The sequence below is a fragment of the Chaetodon auriga genome, chromosome 8 (assembly GCF_051107435.1).
Source record: "Chaetodon auriga isolate fChaAug3 chromosome 8, fChaAug3.hap1, whole genome shotgun sequence".
Classification (NCBI taxonomy): Eukaryota; Metazoa; Chordata; class Actinopteri; order Chaetodontiformes; family Chaetodontidae; genus Chaetodon; species Chaetodon auriga.
In genome coordinates, this window is record NC_135081.1 from 10,009,221 (window position 1) to 10,029,540 (window position 20,320).

The 20,320-nt window shown below is 42.6% G+C and overlaps 1 protein-coding gene across 1 annotated transcript in view; it reads left to right on the top strand.

Moving 5' to 3' along the window:
- ulk4 (unc-51 like kinase 4) overlaps nt 1–20,320 on the top strand; it is a 74,305-nt gene that overhangs the window by 44,814 nt on the left and 9,171 nt on the right. Inside the window, 5 exon segments of the mRNA XM_076736703.1 lie at nt 781–873; nt 5,946–5,993; nt 9,645–9,739; nt 16,639–16,802; nt 18,705–18,806. Of these exon segments, the coding sequence (XP_076592818.1) occupies nt 781–873; nt 5,946–5,993; nt 9,645–9,739; nt 16,639–16,802; nt 18,705–18,806 (502 nt within the window).

Consider the following 20,320-nt stretch of genomic DNA (forward strand, 5'->3'; position numbering starts at 1 on the left):
GACTCTTTCTGAGTATCAGCCTGATAGTGTCCCTGGTTTCCTCCTGTGTTTTTCTGTAGGAACAGAAAAGAGGTAAATGAGCTCCAATGAGGAGCATTTTTAACATCAGCACAACATAACTAAATTAATAATGAGACTATCCTCTAAATGTATTGATACCTCTAGTAATTTTAAAGTGGAATATACGGTACAGTATTTTGTGTCTTGGCGTCCTCCTTCTGTGGGCCCTTGTCACATCTTAGCACTCGTCAGATACAGCTAACTGACAAGAACCTGTCTTTATGAGTGTTGGCATCAAATAATAAATCTATGGAGGGCAGAGATAGACAAATGAAGTTGGCATCATGACGGAGTCACAAAAATCCAAAATCCACGTTGACATTTGTGGTGTGTTTTTCTCGTTTTCCTTCACATCCTCTGTGTGGATCTATACTGTCTCCTCTTATAACGCTATTATTTTTATCTCCCTTTTTAAAACGTTCCTCTCTCTCATGGTTGCCTCATGCGGTACCTCTTGTTCACCTTTATTTCCACCCCCACTGCTCCTCCTCACACTCACATCTCTCTTCTTCCTCCCCCCTTTGCCTCTCCAATTCTCTCCTCTGCTCCTCTTCCCCTTCTCTCTCCTGCTCTGAAAACTCGACTTCTCCCATCCCCCTCTTCTCCACCCCTCTCTCCAGATCTGTTCCAGTTTACACTCTGGTACTAATGATCACAACAGTGCATTAATTATTAACACTACGAAAGCCAAATGTTGTACTCATGCATGTTTATGTCTAGGTATGAGTCTCTTCTTCGAGCAGCAGAGCCTGTCCCACTCTGCGCGCTCAAACTCATGCTATCGATGGCTGAACACAGCACACAGATCTGCAGGTGGTGCACACACAATCAGTCATACACTTCAATCACACACACACACACAACAAAACACTGGTAAGACATCTCAATACCCAATGTGACTGTACCTTATGAAACAATCCGCACAAGAAAGTGCACTGAAGAGTACAGACAGCCGTGCATTACACATCCACTGAAGCAGTCCTATGTACAGCAGCACAAACTTACAAGTAAACCTGCTCTTATAGAAGCTCCTATAGTCGTTGCACCAGACGTGGATCCACCTCTGAACATCCATCGTTCCTCCTTACAGTAACCAAAATGTTATTTGGAGGTTATTTTTGTAACTGTCGATACGTTTGACTTAATTATTCTTGTTCTCCACCCGAGCCAAAGCTTTGGTAGCATCGAAGTGTTTTAGAGTCCTAGCAGGCGCACACACAAATACACACAGGCACATTTTAGGTGGTCTGTGTGCAGTGTTTTAATGCCAAGGCCAGTCGTTCCCAGTTCAGCACTGTGAATCACCACTAACTGTTTTTTTATTCACAACCTTGCACACACATACAAACACATGGATAAATACATGTGTGCCCGCACACACACACACACACACACACACACATACTATTAACAGTGATTTTTACCCACTAGTCGAATTATCTTTTATTCATTGCTGTAGCTGATGCACATTCAGAGCTAATAGCAGAATCAGCACCGCTGCACCACTGCTGGTAATCTACATTCAACAAGACCTTTCGCACCCCTCCTAAAGCCAGTGTTTTCTACACCAGTAATCAGTTTAGTGGCAGGCATAAGGTGCTGGATCAGCTAAGACGTGTAAAGACTTGACATATTGTGCTGATATCTCTTCTTTGTTCAAAAGTATACTGTGCACTCTTCAAATATGTATGACACTAAGACAAAATTATTGCTGGCAGTAAAGCAAAATTCGATACTGCTCTGTCATGATGCTGAAGAATTCACCACTCAGGTATTCAAAAACACGTTTTGAGGAAGTAGTGATCGGGCACCAAAATGAAAAGGGGTAATGATGCGTTCCTGGTTCGGTTGCACCGAGAATCTGCTGATCCCTAGGCTATCCACGAGATGACTCACCTGTGTGTGCGCGCGCTCGTGCGTACATGCATGCGTGCGCACTCACTTGTACTTGCGCTGATGTGTGTGTGTTTGATAGATGCGTTCTGACAGCAGCTGTCAGTAAGTCTTGATTCTCTGGTCATCTGTCTTCTCTTTTCTGGTGTTGACAGAGACCGAAAGTGAGGGTGAAAAAAGGGGGCAGAGAGAGAGAATGGACAAGTCAAGAAGTGGATGGAGGGGTGGGAGGAAGGACTGAAGAAGGAAGTAGGACAGAGATAGGCAGGGGGATAGAGTTAGTTGGACGGGGGGATAGGGTAACGTTGGGAAGGAGAGACAATGTTGACACCTTAAAGAACTACCTTAAGACAACTAGCTTTTGGTTTACTTAGTCTAACAAATCCAGTTGTTATTAATATTTGTGGATCACTAAGTGTTCATGGACATGCAAGTGTTCCCGGGCGAATGTTGAAGCTCATCCGTAGTTCTTTGCTCCACCTTGAAACACTCATTAGAAGTGTTTCATTTACAACAACCATGATTGTTAACCTTCTGTTTTGTCCCTCCCTCATTTCTTCCTCGGCTTCCATCCACTTAAATTATCTACTTCAGCAATAATAACTCAACAAACCTCTTATCGCTAATATCCCGCTCTCCTTCCATCTCCATCCATCCGTCCCACCCTCCCAGAGTTCAAAGTTCATCCTCACAGCTGAAAACCCCCCTACTTCTCTTATCAGTAATATTACCCCCTCTCGTCTCCATCCTCCTCTTCCTCCACCTCTCCTCATCCCCCTCTTTCCTTGACACAAGTAGAGTGACGTGAACTTTTCAAATTGGTGTCAGCACTCTTCTCTCTAAATGTTTTTCTCTCACTCTTTTTCCTCTGACATTATTAACAGTATTTCACATTTTTTTTCTCTGTCTCCTTCGTTCTCTTTCTCTCACCATCTCTAATTTATTAACAGTAGTCCACATTTCCCTCTTTCTCTGTGCCCTCTCTCCACAACTCTCCCTCCATCACTACGGTTATACAATCAGAAATTAAATTGCCTGGGTCTTGGTTAGATAAGTGTGGCTATGAAGCCAGCCGAGCGGTAATTAGATGGTAAATTGGGGACATTAACGTTGGGAAGGCAGCCTGCTGTTTCTCTCTGCATTATCACAGCCCAGACACACCTTCAAACAACTACATTTACTATGACCTTTAGCCAAAGAACCGTGTGCTGTGTGGTTACACGTGTGTGTGCCCAAGTATGTTGCAGTGTCCTTATAGGTCTGCCTGTTTGCCAGATGTGTGTGGATTTGGCCTTGCCCTTTCACACATGCTGTTCTTATCAGCCAAGTATCAGGTAGTATTTTTTTTTCTTAGTGTAACTGTGTTGGCTGTTGTATTGTGATTGTAGAAGAATCTCTATCTTAAACAGCTCATAATTCTTGCCTTTTTTTTCTTTTCTTTTATCATTAGTTAATAGCTTGACACAACCTTGCAAAGCCATTACATCATCAAATTGCAGTAGTCATCTGGACACGTAAGTCTCTCAGCCGGAGAAAAGTGGAATCATTAGTTGTTAACAACACCGAGGTGGTCACTGCACACTGAAAGTCTGTAATTGCGTGTAACAGCCTGTTTTACTGCACTGCGCTCTGGTTTGAATAAATGCATGAAAAATATTTTAAAATATTCTGTAGTTGATACAAAAGCTCATTAAGGTGTGTCATTTATGAATAATTGGACCATCCTCTAGGGAAGAACTTTCCAGCGCCTTGTGATATATTAGTAGATATTTGACTAAAACTTGCAAATGCGAAGACGTAACCTCCCGACTTTATCTTTGGTGTTCATTATCTTTTCACTTGAAATAACAAGGTCCACTATGCTCTTTCAAAATCATCCCAGAATAGGCTTTGGAGCTGACAGCAGAATTACATGACTAGTAGAGCAGGGGTTAATCATCTTATTGGTAGTTCATAATGTGGTAGTTTTTATATCCTCTGTTTTAAAGCTCATACTGATGATGTATGACTAATGCAGGAAGGGTTGTCTCATCTGTGTTTGTTCTATTATAGGTGGTCTGTTGTGCTCTGGCTTGGTTGGTGCCTGGTGTTGTGCACTGTGTCTGTTGATGTATGGCTGGTAGTTTAAAGGTGGCCCAGTTTATCATGTCGTGCTGGTTTGGCCTGTCCTCTCATCTCTCAGCCTGTCACCTACCTAATGGGAGGCCATCCATCATCTACAACCACAAACAGAGACAGACACACACGAACACACATTTATTCCCCCAGAAAAAAACCTGACTAAGGGTACAAAGCTAAATATAAAGTACTTCATTCTCTCTAGAATCTCTAGATTCATTCATCATGACAAGTAAAAAACATCTGTTACACAGAAGTCAATGTCCACAACTTCATGTTTCTACAAGCAACCTGCTCCTCCAGACAGCAAGTGCTCTTAGTACAGACGATGGAGATGGTTACAAACACCTTTTCAGTGCATTTGAATGCTGTTAGATCAATAGATCAGAGGTGTCATATGGCTGGCCTCAGGAATATGGCATCAGTGTGAGGTCAGACAAGAGTAGACTCATTCAAGGTAACATATATGGCAAAGTTTGCAAAGTGAAAATTGGTTAAATACAACACTTCTGATATGAAGCGGGTGGGCTGGAGGAAAACATCATGGACATGACCTCCTGGAACTACTGCTTGGTCCAATTATTTGCAGTTTCTTTTGCAGATGCTGATGGTTTTGCTCAGAAGTTGGTGTAGTGATGTGGGGAATATTTTCCCAGCACACATTAAGATAGAATGGAAATGGTATTGATTTTTGTTTAAAAAGTAGATTGCAGGACTGCAGCAAAAGTAATCAGATAATCAGATACACCAAGGAAAAAAGCAAAGTTTTTACTGCATAAATGTTTTTTTCTGATGCAGTGAAAACTGAACGTAAAAGTTTATGAGGACTTGTTCACACTGATGGCGATTTGCTACTCTTTTTTGCTGACCAGACGCATTTCTGCTGCAGCATCTAAATTTTCTGAAATGAAGACATCCTCCCAGTTGATGCAAAGATGATCACATTAACTAAAGTTGAGTCCCTGTTCAGAGGTGGAATCCTGTGTTTGCTGCTGAAAATCTGCTTTTCAGCAGCAAACACAGAAAATGATAGATGCTGTCAAATCGGCTTGTTTAAAAAAAAAACAACAACCGTAAATGGTGTGAAGCCTGCCAGACAAGCTATAAATCATAGTTAAGATGAAGGCATATTTTTAAATCAGTGGATGGGCTTTGTCTTCAGCATGTTAACACCGGTCTGACAAAGCTGACTTTGTTCCCATTACAGTTCCCATTGCACATAAACGCAGAAGCACATACACAAGGTGTGTGTGCATACATGTTGCCCCTCCAACCACACGGTAATTGGTTGCAAATCAAAGAACCTTAATCAGTAAGTAGACAGAATGTCATTGCCTACATAGACATCCATCTCTTTCTCCCTCTCTCTTCTACCCTGCCTCCCTGCATTTCCTCTGATTTTTCAGTGTGGATTCACCCGCATCACTTTTTCATTTTCTCTCCTTCCATCCATTTCTTCCTCCACTCCTCTGACCTGCCTCTTTCCAAATCTTCTCCCCTTTCCTCTCATCTTCCCTTCCTTTCTCCGATTCACCAAATGTAATCTCCTCTCACCTCTCCTTCTCCTTAACTCTCATCTCCTCTTCCCGTGTCCTTCCCTCTCCTCTCTCACTTCATCTGCTCTCATCACGTCTCCTCTTTTCGTCTCTCTTCTTTCCCCAATTCCACTGGTACCAGACAGGAGTCGTTGTAGCGGAACTCAAACCTTAATGAAGATGAAACAGCTCAGTGTGTGTGTGTGTGTGTGTGTGCGTGTGGCCGTGTGTGTGTACGCGTGTGTGAACAGTGTAGTGAATTGCCTATAAATTCAATTAATTCCTCACCCTCGACTTTCTACCTCTGCTCCAATATGTATTTTTCTCTTTCCCTTTCAGACTGATCAAACACAGTGGGACCCTACCAGCAGTCTTTCAACTCATTATGGTAAGAAATCACTTAATCCATTTTTATTCAGCCAATCAGCAAATCACCAGGTCATTCAGAAAGTCAGTAAATCAGTCACTCGGTTATATAGTCTTGCAGTCAGCTAATCAAACCCAGTTGTCACAGCCTGTTTTATTTTATGGCAGTTGTGCTGTAGTTTATTACAGCTCAGTTGTACTCTGTCTCCTTCCTCCTCTTTCCTCTCTCTCGCTCCATCTAACCCTTGTAGATGTATTTATGTAAATTAGGCTGAGTGGTGTTGACCTATTAGACGGCTGGTGTAATTGACTGGCAGGTCAGCCATAGAGAGGAGGAAGGGTTAATAGAGTGAGAATATGGACTCCACTATTAAGATCCCACACAAACACACAACACTTGTCTGTTATCAGCGAAGCATAACAATGTTTCCAGTAAACAATTTATTTCACCTGACCCTTTTTGCATCCGCGCAATCTAATGAACACACAAACACATGCAGTACAATCTGTTTCAGCAAACCAAAGCACTTGAGCTGCAGCAAACACTTAATGCTTTCTGCACACACACACTCACACACTCACACACACACACACACACACACACACAGACACACACACACACACACACACACACACACACACGCTCACTCACACATACTCACTAAATAATCAGTGTTCTGCATGGCTGCCTGTCCAGCCCCGACTAGCTGATGCAGAATGTTAAACACTGTTATCCAACAGCCTGATTAACTCCTCTCCTGATTGTTTACTCCTGTCTGAACCAGTCATGTCAGGATCCATTAGTGCCGTCTGTATTGCTCACATTTGGATTGATTTATGCTGCCTGAAACACTGTGGTCTGGATTGATTACGCCTGTCATTTGTGATCACGCTTGTCATGGAGAAACTCAACTAATTGTATTTGTCTTGATGATGAAGTGGTTCTGCTTCAGACATGAAAGGACTTCAGGAAGCTGGCGAGACCACGGTTCTTTAAGGGTTGGTTGCTGTGCTTGAGGAGGCAGAAGACTGATCAGAAGGAGTTGCAGTCAAGTGCTTTCAGAAATCCTGCCTCATACAAAGCACACTCTGTGGATACACCACTAATAAAAGTTGAATACTCTGTGAGTTAAGGTGCAGGACAGTGAGTGACTAAGATAGAATAAATTTAGTTTGCCATTCATCATTGCTTTTTGTCAGGTGTGCTGTATGCTGTCAGTGATGTACATGATAGTCCTTCCACAGCTTATTAGTCCATAAAGATCAAAATGAATTAGCTTTGTCATTTATTGTTACTGATGGGCAGGTTGTCCTAGGTGCAAATTGATGTCATTGTCCTTAGCCCCAGGCTACTGCACATGATGAGCATCAGCCAGGCTTATCAGGTCTGTGCACAGATCACACTGATGGCGCACAAACCCCGCAGGCAGAGCTGGTGTATCTCAGAGAGGATCAAATAGTGAAATGAGGGCAGGAAAGAGAAGGGAAAGTAAATTAGTGTTGGAGGAAGTAGAGAAGGTTTTGGATGGAGGAGAAAGAGAAGAGTAAGGGGAGGAAAAGCGAGGGAGGAGAAGGGAGAGGTGGAAGAAGAGAGTGGAGACCAGAGCCTTGCCCCTTGTTTCTCTTCAGAACCAATCCATTATCACAGGACACAACTCCAGCATCCTCCAATAGACAGAATTAATGTGATCCTTTGCTCAACATTGTGCCCCAACAACCACAGTAGGTAGGACCCATGATTCATCTTACACCACATTCACCTGGTATTAAAATGGGATCTGTATCCAGATATGGATAATACATGACCCGATCTTGCCTTTGTGCTTAGACCTGGTGTTTTTAATGCGTTGTCGTTATCCTCACTGAGATCAGATTGGATTTTGTGAGTTGTGTAGTTAGGGGGAACTTTCTATACTTTGTGAAGCACTGCCTATGACAAATTCTTAATCATTTGTCCCCTCTTGTAATTTCAGCAAATATGATGCATTATGTTATTCCCACCTTGCATTGACTTGTGACTCATTCACAAGTGCACAGCTTTAAGTACAGGTGTGAATGCACCCAAGATGCATTGAGGACGCATTGAGATCTGATCTCATTCGCATGCCAACGGCATCACATCATTGTGTGAAACATTAAGCAGAAGTGGAGTCAGGACATCTTTGCAAGCAGAAATGATGAATGTGTTGGGGGGGTTTTTTGCATATAGAGAGAGAAAGTGAGATCCGATCACAAGTGGTTACTGGAGACGCACGTGGAGACACATTCTAATGCCAGGTGTGACAAACTGACAATCTTAGAGCTGTCCACCTGTGATCAAATCACTCAAGACATGTGTTAATGCCACAGGCAAACAGGGCCGATGCGAGCCAGACTCCTCCAGATGTGGTCAGGCAGACCCGATCACAACGCATTCACAGCTTGTTTTTTCTTATCTGCATAATGTGTCCAGATATACAGTAGATCACATTTTAATGGTGTAAATGTGGTCTGAGAGAGAACATCTAATTCTTTGTGAAGAAACATTTGGCAATATTGCTTCGTAGAAATTCCGCGAACACCCATTGGATATGTTACAAAGTATAAAACTGAATTGTAATAACAACAAAGACCATTTTAAAATAGCCTATTTTCTGTACCAAAACTGAAAGTCCATAAAACATGGGAAAGGCGGCCTCTCACTGTTAAACAGCAGCTTCACTAATATTCAGCAGTAACAGGAAGACATGCCAGAGGACAGCATCCAGCAAACTCAAGACCCATTGAACTGATAAAACAGCAATTTTTAAGGACATAATATCTATTTTTTCTATGACAAAATGATGATAAATATATCAAACCAGTGAATATACGAGACTGCTTCTGGATGCTGGCTGGCTTCTGCATTGTGGCCCACACTAGTTATTACTGACCTTGAGCCATAAGGGGCGTCCTGCCAGCAGTTTCACAGATGTGTCCTTAATGGCAGGCTTTGGGAAAAACTAATGTCGGGGTTGCAGGAGTTGGCCCCTGGGACAAATTCACCACAAGGATGACTTTGCCACACCATGTCCAGCTCTGAAACATCCAGTGTGTAGGATTTAGTGGCATCTAGTGAAAACTCTCAAGGCGCTCTCTGAAGCAAGCATTTGGTTTGTCCTCTCTGGATTACTGTAGGAACATGACAGTGCAACATGGAAGAGGACCTGCTCCCTCTGTAGATACGAAGAGTTCATTCTAAGGTAATGAAAAGACAAAGGTTCTGAGTTTCAGGTCATCATACATGAAGGAAAACATAGTTTTGAATATTAAATTCCATTATTGCCAGTAAATCCCCCCAAATCCTACACATCAGACCTTTAATACATTCATGGTACGAGCCTCTGGAGGCAACACTGGGCTGAAGGCCTAACAGCCCAACTGTGTCATTGAGGCTCTTATATGAAATGCAGCATTTAGGCAACTTACTCTGTATTAGTAACAGTTCTGTGAATGGAAACGAAGTGAAGCTTTCAATCTTGAGACTTTTTTTTTTGGTCAGTTTTTGGTTTGTGTGCCAGTATGTATGTTTTCAATATATTCAGTATTCTGAGAGATGATAAAGAAGATGTATGTTCTCAAAACAGATTCAAAGGTTGAGTGTGGTCAATAATCGTGTGTTTGTTATCCTGTTTCTTCCTCTTACTTTCTATGGGCTAACAGCAGCAACGTTACCAACGGGGTGGTCCAGAATGCAGTCGACTTGCTGTGCAATCTTAAAGGAGTCACAGTCTTGGACCTGGAACTGCTCACCATCAAGGTACAGCATGTCTGCATAGAGTCTGTATGGCGATGGGGAAGATTTAAATTTTCTCTGCTCTGACAAAAAACTTCTATTTGTGTCTGCTTTTCTTGTTTTGTACTGAATCTTAATACTGTTATTACTGAGTGAGTCCTAGAGACCCATCTGTCATTGACCCATGGTGCCGGTGTCATGTATCTACTCTGCTAGCATTAGTTATTGTCATGCTACTTGTTGACATCTTGTTTTTCCCAGCCTGCTGTTCTGCTGTGGCATAATGCTTATTCAGGTCAACAACCTTCTCTCTCTCTCTCTGTGTGTGTGTGAAAGAGAGAGAGAGTGTGTGTCTGTGTGTGCGTGCATGAAGCAATGTTTTTGTCCTTCAGCTACGGTGAAACTCAGTCATATTAGAATTTCCTGTCAGTTGCAAGAGATTCCAGTGGTTCCAGAGTGGGGAGTGTGTCCTACTGGAGTGAGGACATTTTTTAAAAGTTAGGTCATTTTAGGCACATTTTAGCACCCAAGAGCAAGGAGCTTTTTCTAGCTAGTTTGGGATTAGGACTTTAATTAGAAGGAAATAATAGTAAGGCGCAAAGCTTAGTATGCATGTAGGGATGCAGCCTAAATCTGGCAATGGAGAGTGAATGAAATAAATTAAAGACATTTGCAAGAAAACATTTACAAACACTGCTGCCTCTGTATGTGTGTGTGTGTGTGTGTGTGTGTGTGTGTGTGTGTGTGTATGCAAATGTTTCAGGACCCACAGTTCAACACTGTAATTGCAACTCTCAGTGGCAAAGAAAATTCAACACAATAATACTTGCTTTCTCAAATTTCTATTTAGTGCTGTGTTCATTTCTCTCTTTCTGTCTCTCTCTTTCACTCGTCAGTTTTTGTCTCACTCTGTCTATCCACCCCCTGCCTCCCCAAAACCACCAACACTATCACCCCTTCCTCTCCCTCCATTTCCATTGGGTCAGCAGTGCGGCAGTTCAGTAGTCAGCATCATTATCATCCAATCAGCTCTCCTCTCAACAAGAAACTGTCAACCCAGCACTAATACTGGCCAGGCAATTAACGCTATCTCCCTCTCCTCTCCTCTCCTCTCCTCTCCTTTTTCTTACTTTGTTGCCCTTTGCTATATAAAACTGTTCTCCTCCTCTTGTCCCTCCTTTTCCTCTTCTCCTACCATCCACTTTGCAGTCAGCACGGCTTCATCATCATCTCCTCTCCTTGCTCCTTTCTTCCTTGTTCCCCTTTTACCTTCTCCCCTACCCTTTATTTTGGGCTCTTCTTCTATCTCCCCCTCTCCTCTTTCTCCCCTCTTGTAGTTGTGGTTCACTCCAGATCAGTGTGGCGATGGCAAGAAAGAAGGGAGAGGAAGAGGAGGAGAGAAGAGGAGAAGGGAGGAAGCGTGTATAATTGGCTTTTTAAGGTGTGACAGAGAGAGGAGGGGAAGGGTGGTGTGTGAGCATGTATGCGTGTGTGTGTGTTTGTCTGTGTGAGTGTGTGTGTGTGTGTGTGTGTGTGTGTGTGTGTGTGTGTGTGTGTGTTGGAAGGCAATGAAATAGACAGTGAAGAAGAGCAAAATAGGGAGGTGGTTTCTTGTGCTTGTGTGAGTGTATTTGTGCTTATGCCTGTGTGTATGTGTGAGACAGAGCGGAGATATGTGTGTGCGTGAGTGTGTGTAAGGGAGAGAGAGAAAGGAGATGAGGTTTATAATTGGGCAGATTTGCCTCCGACTGAGATAATACCCCCTGGGGAATGAAGACAGAGGGAGCAAAGAGAGAGAAAGGCAGAGATAGGAAGGGAGAACAGAACAGCAGAAAGAAAAAGAAGATGGCAAAAAAAAAGCATGAGAGAGAAGAGAGAGGGAAAAGATGATAGAGCCAGGAAAGCAAAATGGGAGGTAAAAAAGGGTAGCAGAGAGGTGACAGAGAGGCAGAATGGCATACACATAGAGAGAGAACGTGGTGCATTTGGGTGAGGAGATGGAGGGGGGTGAGATCATAGAGGAGCAAATATGAGGCTGAAGTGAGAGACAATTTGATAGAGGGACAGATAGAGAGAGGCGGGAGGGGATGAATGGCTTGATGGGGGAGTAAGAGACACTTCCTAAACAAAGTTCTTATTATTTTATACGGTTGTGGATGGCTCAGTTTTAATTTGTGAACATGTAGCATACTAATGTAGCAAGCCGAGGATGAAATCTGATTATATAAGGATGTGAAGCCTAGAGCTTCTCTACTGAGAGTGAAGTTGAGACTCATTTTGGAGGCACATTGACAAGAAGGCTGTGTGATTTGATAAGGAAATGGATACATCTAGAGCACGGAGAGCGGTGAAAATTCACCCCAACAATTCAGAAGTGTTCACATCCCGAGCAACCCCCGAGGCTGGTCTTAGGCTGAGGTGCTGACAAAGTGTCAGTTGATTAAAGCATGCTTGTCCTTTAATTAATTAAAGAAGTCTTCAGGGGCTCCGTGTGTCTCCAGAATCCTTGAAGGTCTTTGAGGTTCCTCTCCAGGTTTGATCTGTCACCAATCCTTGTTATTTCTCTTGACCTTTTGTGAGAAGCTCAGAGGAATATTTTAGGTAATTGCCTCTGTACCGGTGTTATCTAGTTTCTATGGAACTTGCATCTATAAATTGCCGTGCAATTAGATTCAGGTTTGGGCTGATTTCCCCAAACGGTGTCTAAAGAATTCTCTAATGGTTCTTCCACACAGTGTCCATATGTGTTCAATCACTAAGAATGCCCTCTGGCATAATTTATACCACAAAGATCTGTCTTCCATATTAATATTTTCATTTTAGCAAACACCCGAGAGGTCATTCTATTGATTATTTTACATAATGGAAATCAATAAGACAGTTTTGCAGTGTGTCTTGAGTTTCTGCTGTGCAAAGATTGCAGTGACACTGTGCAGTTTGCATTGCAGTGAATGCCAGTGAAAAATCATTGATGTATAAAGATTTGTAGTAATAAGGTGTTTTATTTTACAATGAACACCATTTGCATTTAGGTATTAAACACACACACCATACTTCACTCCATCCTCGAAGAAGACTAACCCAGATGCCACATACAGTATTGGGGAAAGTTACATTATTGAGACCATGTACACCCTTTAAGTGAACCTTATTTAAATCAACTGAAACCTTATCCATTAGTTATATGTTGTCAGTTTTTCTGTCCCCAGGAAACTTTCCTACTTTGCTTATACAGCAGTGCTCTGAGCCATCCATCCTGTTGATCCCCATAGAACTCATTCTACAGTGGTTTTTAAATAGCTAATACTGCAAAGCATTGTAGACTGTCTATTTTTAACCAAAGTCCAAAATAGGACAGAGCACAGCGGTTTTCACTCATAAATGATTCCTCCAGTCTTAAAATGAGCAAGTAACATTTGTACATATAACATTATGCACAAACACACATCCACAAGGCTCCTACTGGGTGCTCTGCATGACACGATAAACATTCTACATGTACCTGCAAAAGACATCCACAGTAAACGCCTATGAGTGTGTGCATGTGCGCATCTGTGTGTCAAGCCTCTGTCTCCTGAACTCTCTCATATAGGTGCAAATGTGGGGAAAGATTCGGTCGAATTGAAAGGGCTAAGGTCACAAAGTGATTAATTCTTGATGCATTGTCCCAACCACAGTTTCTAGATGTACGTCTGACTGAATACCAGAGAAAAGCCAAAGTAAGATAAGACTAGATCATGATGTGTCTTTATGATGCTCTCATGAGATTCTTGTTGAGACAAATACAGTGACTGTTATCTATAATTAATCTCCAGTGGTAATAAATGTGGATCCCTGTTTTAACCATGAATTCATAATGACTGGAACAAGAGTTATGTCACGTGGCGGCTGTGGCTCAGGAGGTAGATCGTGGTTGCATCCCTGGCCCCTGCAGTCCACATATCCAAGTGTCCTTGGGCAAGATACTGAACCCCAAATTTGCTCCTGATACCGTGCCATCTGTGTGTGAGTGCGTGTGTGAGTGGTTGCTGCTCATGATGAGCAGGTGGCACTTTGTCGTCAGTGTATCAATGTGTGTGTGTGAATGCTGTTTTGTGTTGTAATAATGCTTTGAGTGGAAACTAAATAAATACGGCCCATTTGCCGTGTGTGCAGTGAACCTGTGCGCATATCCAGCCACACTTGCTATTTTTGTTCTCTAAATAAAAGGGTCATTATGTTAGCTGCTCACACTGCTCTTTAAATAATTTTTCATGGGCCTATGTGAACTCCCAGGACGTCTCTGTCCTGATGATTTGCACAGCTTAATTTGTGAAGCTGTATAGAATATGGAGTATTTAAAGTTTGCTTGGTGCTTGTTGTCCATGATTTAATCACAGGGTATCTGCAGAGGGTCAAACCTGCTTAAATGCCTTGTGCATTGGAAATGTCCAACATTTTAAACTGGAGACTGCAGTCAAATGTGTCCTGGACAACTTGCTATCTACCTATCGATCTACAGAGCAGGACTCTGCTTTGCTGGCACTGTTTCTTTGGTAGTATTGATGTGGACCTCAATGTCTCTTCTAGTTGAAGTAATTTGCTTATTCATATCGTTGAGCTTGAGTCTGTTAGTGTGCTTCGTTCACCATCCCTGGTGAAATTCAGTCAAATGAGGCACTGTACTAAGAACATGCATCGTCTTGGACTGTCAAATCTATGTGCAATGTCAGTGACTTCACTTTATCTGTTCCACCATAATCTCACATAGTACCAGTGTGTTTACAGTGACTCACCAAGTATGAGCAAATTCATCCCCTGAAAAACACATGCTTAGTGGTTTGTGTCTCCGCTCTGTGATCAGGCGTGTTTTGTTTGGATGGAACAGCTGGTCTAATCCAAATGCACTGACGCCATGATAAAATCAAAACATTTTTAATGTCGACAGGTGGTTTGAATGGTTGAGAGTGCTGCCAGTGTGTGACTGAGAACGAAAAACACTGGATGCATTTTGAAATAATGTTGGCTACGCCTCAGATCCCCTTCCCAATTTCCAGCTTTACTCTGCTTGCTTAGCCCCGTTGTAACTCCCCCGTCCAACAGAACTTTTTAGCCTATTTCAAATAAGTGCAGAGTGGCACCTTTGCAGATTAACTGCAGATATTTTGAAGGATTCTACTGTGCTGTAACTTTTGTGAAATACACAACCTAATCATGGTAGAATATGTCATATTGCTAAGTGCTGTTTTGTCTATGCTAAAACTGTAGCAGATTATTACAGCATGAACTCAGTCAGGAAATTAAAGATTAATTATATTCTAATAAGATAAGATCAGACTTTTTTTTATCCCACGCTGGGGAAATTCACCTGTTAAAGTGGCAGAATAAAAAAGGAGAAGGAGAAAAAACAGAACAGGTCGAACAAAACGGGCAATAAAGAAGATACAAATGGTGGTGGTTAAAATGGCTAAAATATCAGGAAGGTTTGGGGTTTTTTTTCTTTGGTTTAGTAAAGCTGTGTATAGTGATGGCAGCAATTCTCAATAGATAATAACAGAATAATATTATTAACATATACATGAGCTACTATCTAGAGCAGTTTTCGTCTGATCAGGCCTGCATTGTCGAATCACATTAACAGCAGAAGAGGTCTTTGTTTTACTGAACAGTCCAAAGTAGAACAGTCTGTTTATTTAATTGTGAGGCAGCTTGACAAAGTAACACTACATCTCACTGACAGCGGGCTAGCTTAATAGCTTTCTAGTGTCTGCAGTGTTGCACTTTCACTCACAGAAATAAGCACGCACACACATCTACTTTCTAAATAAAGATCTGTTAGAATGGAAAATAACACCGGGTGTATTTTCCCCAGTGAAGACTGTGATTTATTCAATTCATTTGTTATTTGACTGTTAGTTTTTCTGCGCAGGAAAGAAAATGAGGTACCACTCTGGACTCACTGATAGGCACAGCGCACATTTATTGGACTGCATGTGTCATGTCAACCTCGTCAGGACAGAATCTATCCGGTCTTCACTTCCGGAGATGTGTGGTGAGAACACCTCAGGGACAGAGGCCTACGATAACTAACATCACAGACCGAGCTGCAAAACAGAGAGTATCTTCTGTGTCATGTTAAATTTAATGAGCAAAGGAACACGGTTTCGCACTTTAGTCAGAGCTATTTATTCATGGCCCAGCAAGGGTTAGCAGCTGTAGAGCATGTTCTGCACTGGACAGTTTTCTAGGCAGGGATAGAGAGAGATGGCAGGGAAGGCGAAGAGACTTGAAGAGAAGAACTGAATGTATTTTTAGATGAGCGTCTAAAAATTCTCTTTTGTTGGTGCCGTTTGTGTTCCACTTCTGTGGACTTGGATGCGTGGTGCTATCAGATTTCCACAGAAGAATTCGACATGCACAGCTTCCAGCTCTGTTTCAATAGTTAAATGTCAAATTCAGCTGTTTTTCTCCGTTGGGCAAATTGGCGACAATGAAATGCTAATCGACCTAAGAGGGAGAGGGTCCCTCATCGTGTGCAGGAGCTATCGATCCACTGCGGAGTCAAACTGGAGCCTGCAGCTACAGACATTTGCTCGAGTCAGGCTCAGGTACACTGTTAGTCTTTATACTTCTGATATACAGGTAGGAGAGAGAGGACGTGTGTTGGTTGTTTGGAATGTAGAGGTAGTTTGGTTTGATTGGGTGTAATGTATGATGTGAGTGCGTATTAATGAATTAATGAACTTGTGAGCACACTGATGTTTTTGTAAATTTGATGTGTCATAATGGCAATGGAGAGACTACAGGCAGCTCAAGATCTTTGTGAGGGTCTGTTCTGATGTTCTGTTCTGTCGTCTGTGTAAAAACGTTTTGGTTACAGCAAGTCACTGTATCCATAAATCCAGGAACTTTATTATTATCAATGATTTTTCTTCTTCTACACAGGCCTAATAGAGGTGGTGGTGAGCACCGTCTCAAAAGCTGCACCACACCACCTGGATGGGGAGGGCCTTGCTGGGAGGAAGGTCAGCCATCTTGCGTTACAAGCCCTCCTGGAACTGCTTTCCAACATCTTAAAACAAGCATCTGTCTGCTTCGTACTGTATATGAGCACTCAAACACAGCCAATGAGATCAAGGAACTCACTGCCCTCACTCTAATAATGGTCGCCGAGCTGCCTTTGAGCAAGGCACAGAACAGAACACCCCAGTGACAGAGATGATGGTTGGTCGCTTGCAGTCACTACGACAGTCACTGTTGTATTCAGGGCTGTAGGAAAAGAGGAAACAAAGTGAGGCTCTTTGAGTAACTCAGCAAACTAAATACAAGTCTGCTCACCTTTCTCTCACATACAAGCCCCTTGACGAGGCACACAAATGGCCTTTCATTGTTATGTTGATTAAACAGAAGGTAATGTGGCTGTGATCTCAGCTCTGAACTACCTCAAAATGTTATCTTTCCAGTAAATGTCAATTTTTTTCTTCTGTGCTTACAAGTTCTCAATCGATATCCTTACAAGTGTGTAACTTCAGTGTTATATACTTCTAAAAATCCCTGCATTGCTGCAGTCCTTGAAAAGGATCATCTTGTGTTTTTCTACATTTTTCAAATGTTTGTTAGCTGTGTGTCAGTTGTTCTGCTGTATCATGATACATTTGGACCTTATAGGCTGCTGTATTTCCCACATTGATTCACCACTATTTACCAGCTTCATCTCTGTTGAGCACAGAATCACAAAGTCAACTCCCTCAAAATGTTGCCCTTGTATCATGTCCCTAAAGGCATGTGTGTATATGTGTGTGTGTTTGTGAGTGTGTGTCCATTGATGTGTGCAGTGGAAGCTAGCAGTTTTAAGCAACTGCAATATTGAAGTTGTGGACTCAGGAGAAAGCGGATGAGGTCCTGAGTCCCTGGGACACACACTCACACACACACACGCACACACACCCACAGACATACACAGAGGGGCCTGTCTGGCTATGTCCCTGCGGCCTCATTATCACCACTGGCTTTGTCCTCAGCTTGCCTCCCCACACACACACACTCACACCCGCATACGCTCACATATAGACATACACACCAGCCCCCATCTCCCCATAGTGTGCACCCCAGCCCAACGCATACATATTAATGCCTGGACCGGGGAGGGGGCGAGGGGGTGCTAAAGGGGAGTCAGGGTAAAAGACTGGATGTAGCGGAAGAGAGAAGGACAGAAAAGAGGGAAGGATGGAGAGATAGAAGGAGAGACAGAGATGGGAAAGGGAGCGAGCAGAATGTGCAGCGGAAATCAATTCTACGAGAAATGCAAAGCTCATTAAAAAGAAAACTTCTGCCCAAACCAAATTCATTTGGGTAATAAGGTCTGATAAGGAGAGAGGACGTGACTAGACCCCTCTCCCCAAACTATTACTCCATTGGTCAAGAGAGAGAGAGTCAGAGATTATATGTACTACAGATGAAAAAGAGACGGGGAGAAAGAGAGAGAGAGAGAGAGAGAGAGAGAGAGAGAGAGAGAGAGAGAGAGAGAGAGAGAGAGAGCATAACAGAGGAATAGTGGCTTTGGGGAAGAGACAGAGAAAATATGTGGCAGTATTAATCACATTATTCCAGCTCTAATTAGCCTGAAGTTCCACTATAGGCATGAACTGAACTAAAATAAGACAACGTGACGAGCAGAGGTGCTAAGGGGGGGGGCAGGAAAAAGGAGGAGGTGAGAAGACTTAAGTCTTAATGAGATGCAAAAATAACTTGATGTTACAAATACAGATTTTTTTTTTCTTTTTTTTTTTGGTGTTGTCCTGAGCACATCTTGTGTTAAAGAAGGGTTAAAATAACACAGCATATGCAGAAAACTTATTTTCTCTCTTAGTCTATCAGTCTGTCAGAATCTGTCTTGGCAGGTCTCTGGATCCATCATTATTGACTGTCAAATCTCTATAAATGATTTAACTGTGTGTGTGTGTGTGTGTGTGTGTGTGTGTGTGTGTGTGTGTGTGTAGAGCCAGAGGCTATCTTGTCCAGCAGTAGCGATGGAGGCAGCAGAGAAACTGCTCCTAGAAAACCGACCCCTGAGCCATCTCAGCACACACCTCATTCACATGGTGAGGCCAACACTCACAGAGAGTGTGTGCGTGTGTGTGTGCGTGTGTGTGTGTGTGTGTGTGTGTGTGTGTGTGTGTGTGTGTGTGTGTATAAATTCCTTGCATGCATACATAAATATTTCCCATGTGTGCTTCTGCGTGCATGTTTGTGTACTGTATGTCTAAATGTATGCCTGATACAGTGAGACATACTGTGTGTGTATGCTTATTTATGCGAGGAAGTGTGTGTGTGTGTGTGTGTGTGTGTGTGTGTGTGTGTGTGTGTGTGTCAGAAAGAGAGAGAGACTGAGATACAGAAAGAGTGAATGTGCCTATTTGTCGGTGTATGTGTTTCTTTATGTTGTGCCAGTGAATAAGTGTGTGGCCATGATTTCTACCCTTGAGTCATATTTTGTAGTAGTTAGGAGGCTGAGTCATTGCAAGCTTGATTACATCCAGTGTATTTTACTTCCTGGCTTAAATAAATGTGCCCAAGATGTGCGCTGACATTTCAGAATTCATTTAAATCTTTCCTATCGTATCAATTAAAACTATCAAACGGTAACGTTAGTTAGGAAGTGGTTGAACGCTGATGTTAGCTGTTGTCTAACGGTAGCTAAAGGGTATTCAAAGATGTTGTTTTATCTTGAAATATGGCCCGGTGTTCCTCTGTGGATTGTCTCTTCAGTTGCTGATCAACTGGGAAGCCGTGAAGTGATAACGATTTGTCAGATTTCCTGCCTTTATGCGACTCGGCGGCGTCAGAGGAAAATGACCGCCGATTGAAGGTTAGAGGTTACATCGTTTTAGAATGATGTGATGCAAAATCAGTCCCTCCTCCGTCTGCACCCAAAATCACAGAATTATGATTGAACCACTATTAGAAGCAGTCAAACTGCCTGATGAATGATGGTCTTTGTCTCTTGCCTCCTGCAGCTTTGTTTACATTAAAAAACTAAAGACGATTCGTAAATCTTTCAATACAAAACAGTGACTCAGATGAATAACAGGAGGTGGAGAAGAGGTGAAATGAGATTTAGGGGCAAGGGGAAAGGAAAGGTGGACAGAATCTGTGCTAAAGAGAGGCTGCTGTGAGGCATCCTGGGAAGTTGAGGATGTAAAGGAAGGAGGCGGGGAGTGGGAGGTCTCGAGGGACACAATAGGCTTTTTTACTTATTGTTGACACTTTGAGTTTTGGATGGGGGTCTGTGTGTGTTTGAGGGTGCAGCTGACTCACCCCCAGCCTCTGCGTCGCCCCTTTGCCCCATGGGAGATTAGCGGGATAGAGAGAGCAGGAGCGTCGATATGATCCCTGAATCTAATATCATTAAAACTGTGCAACTTGCTTGTGTTCAAAGAATACGGTTCTCAAGTGCGGTGGGCTACTCACTGATGCAGGGGCAAGTATTATGATTTACTCTGTGCATTAAGGTAATTACTTTGGCAAGAGTCGCCAGCAGCAATCTCACTAAGATGCACACAGTTTGGAGTGAACATCCTGGATGCTTCTGTGGAGCATTTTTTGATATTTTCTT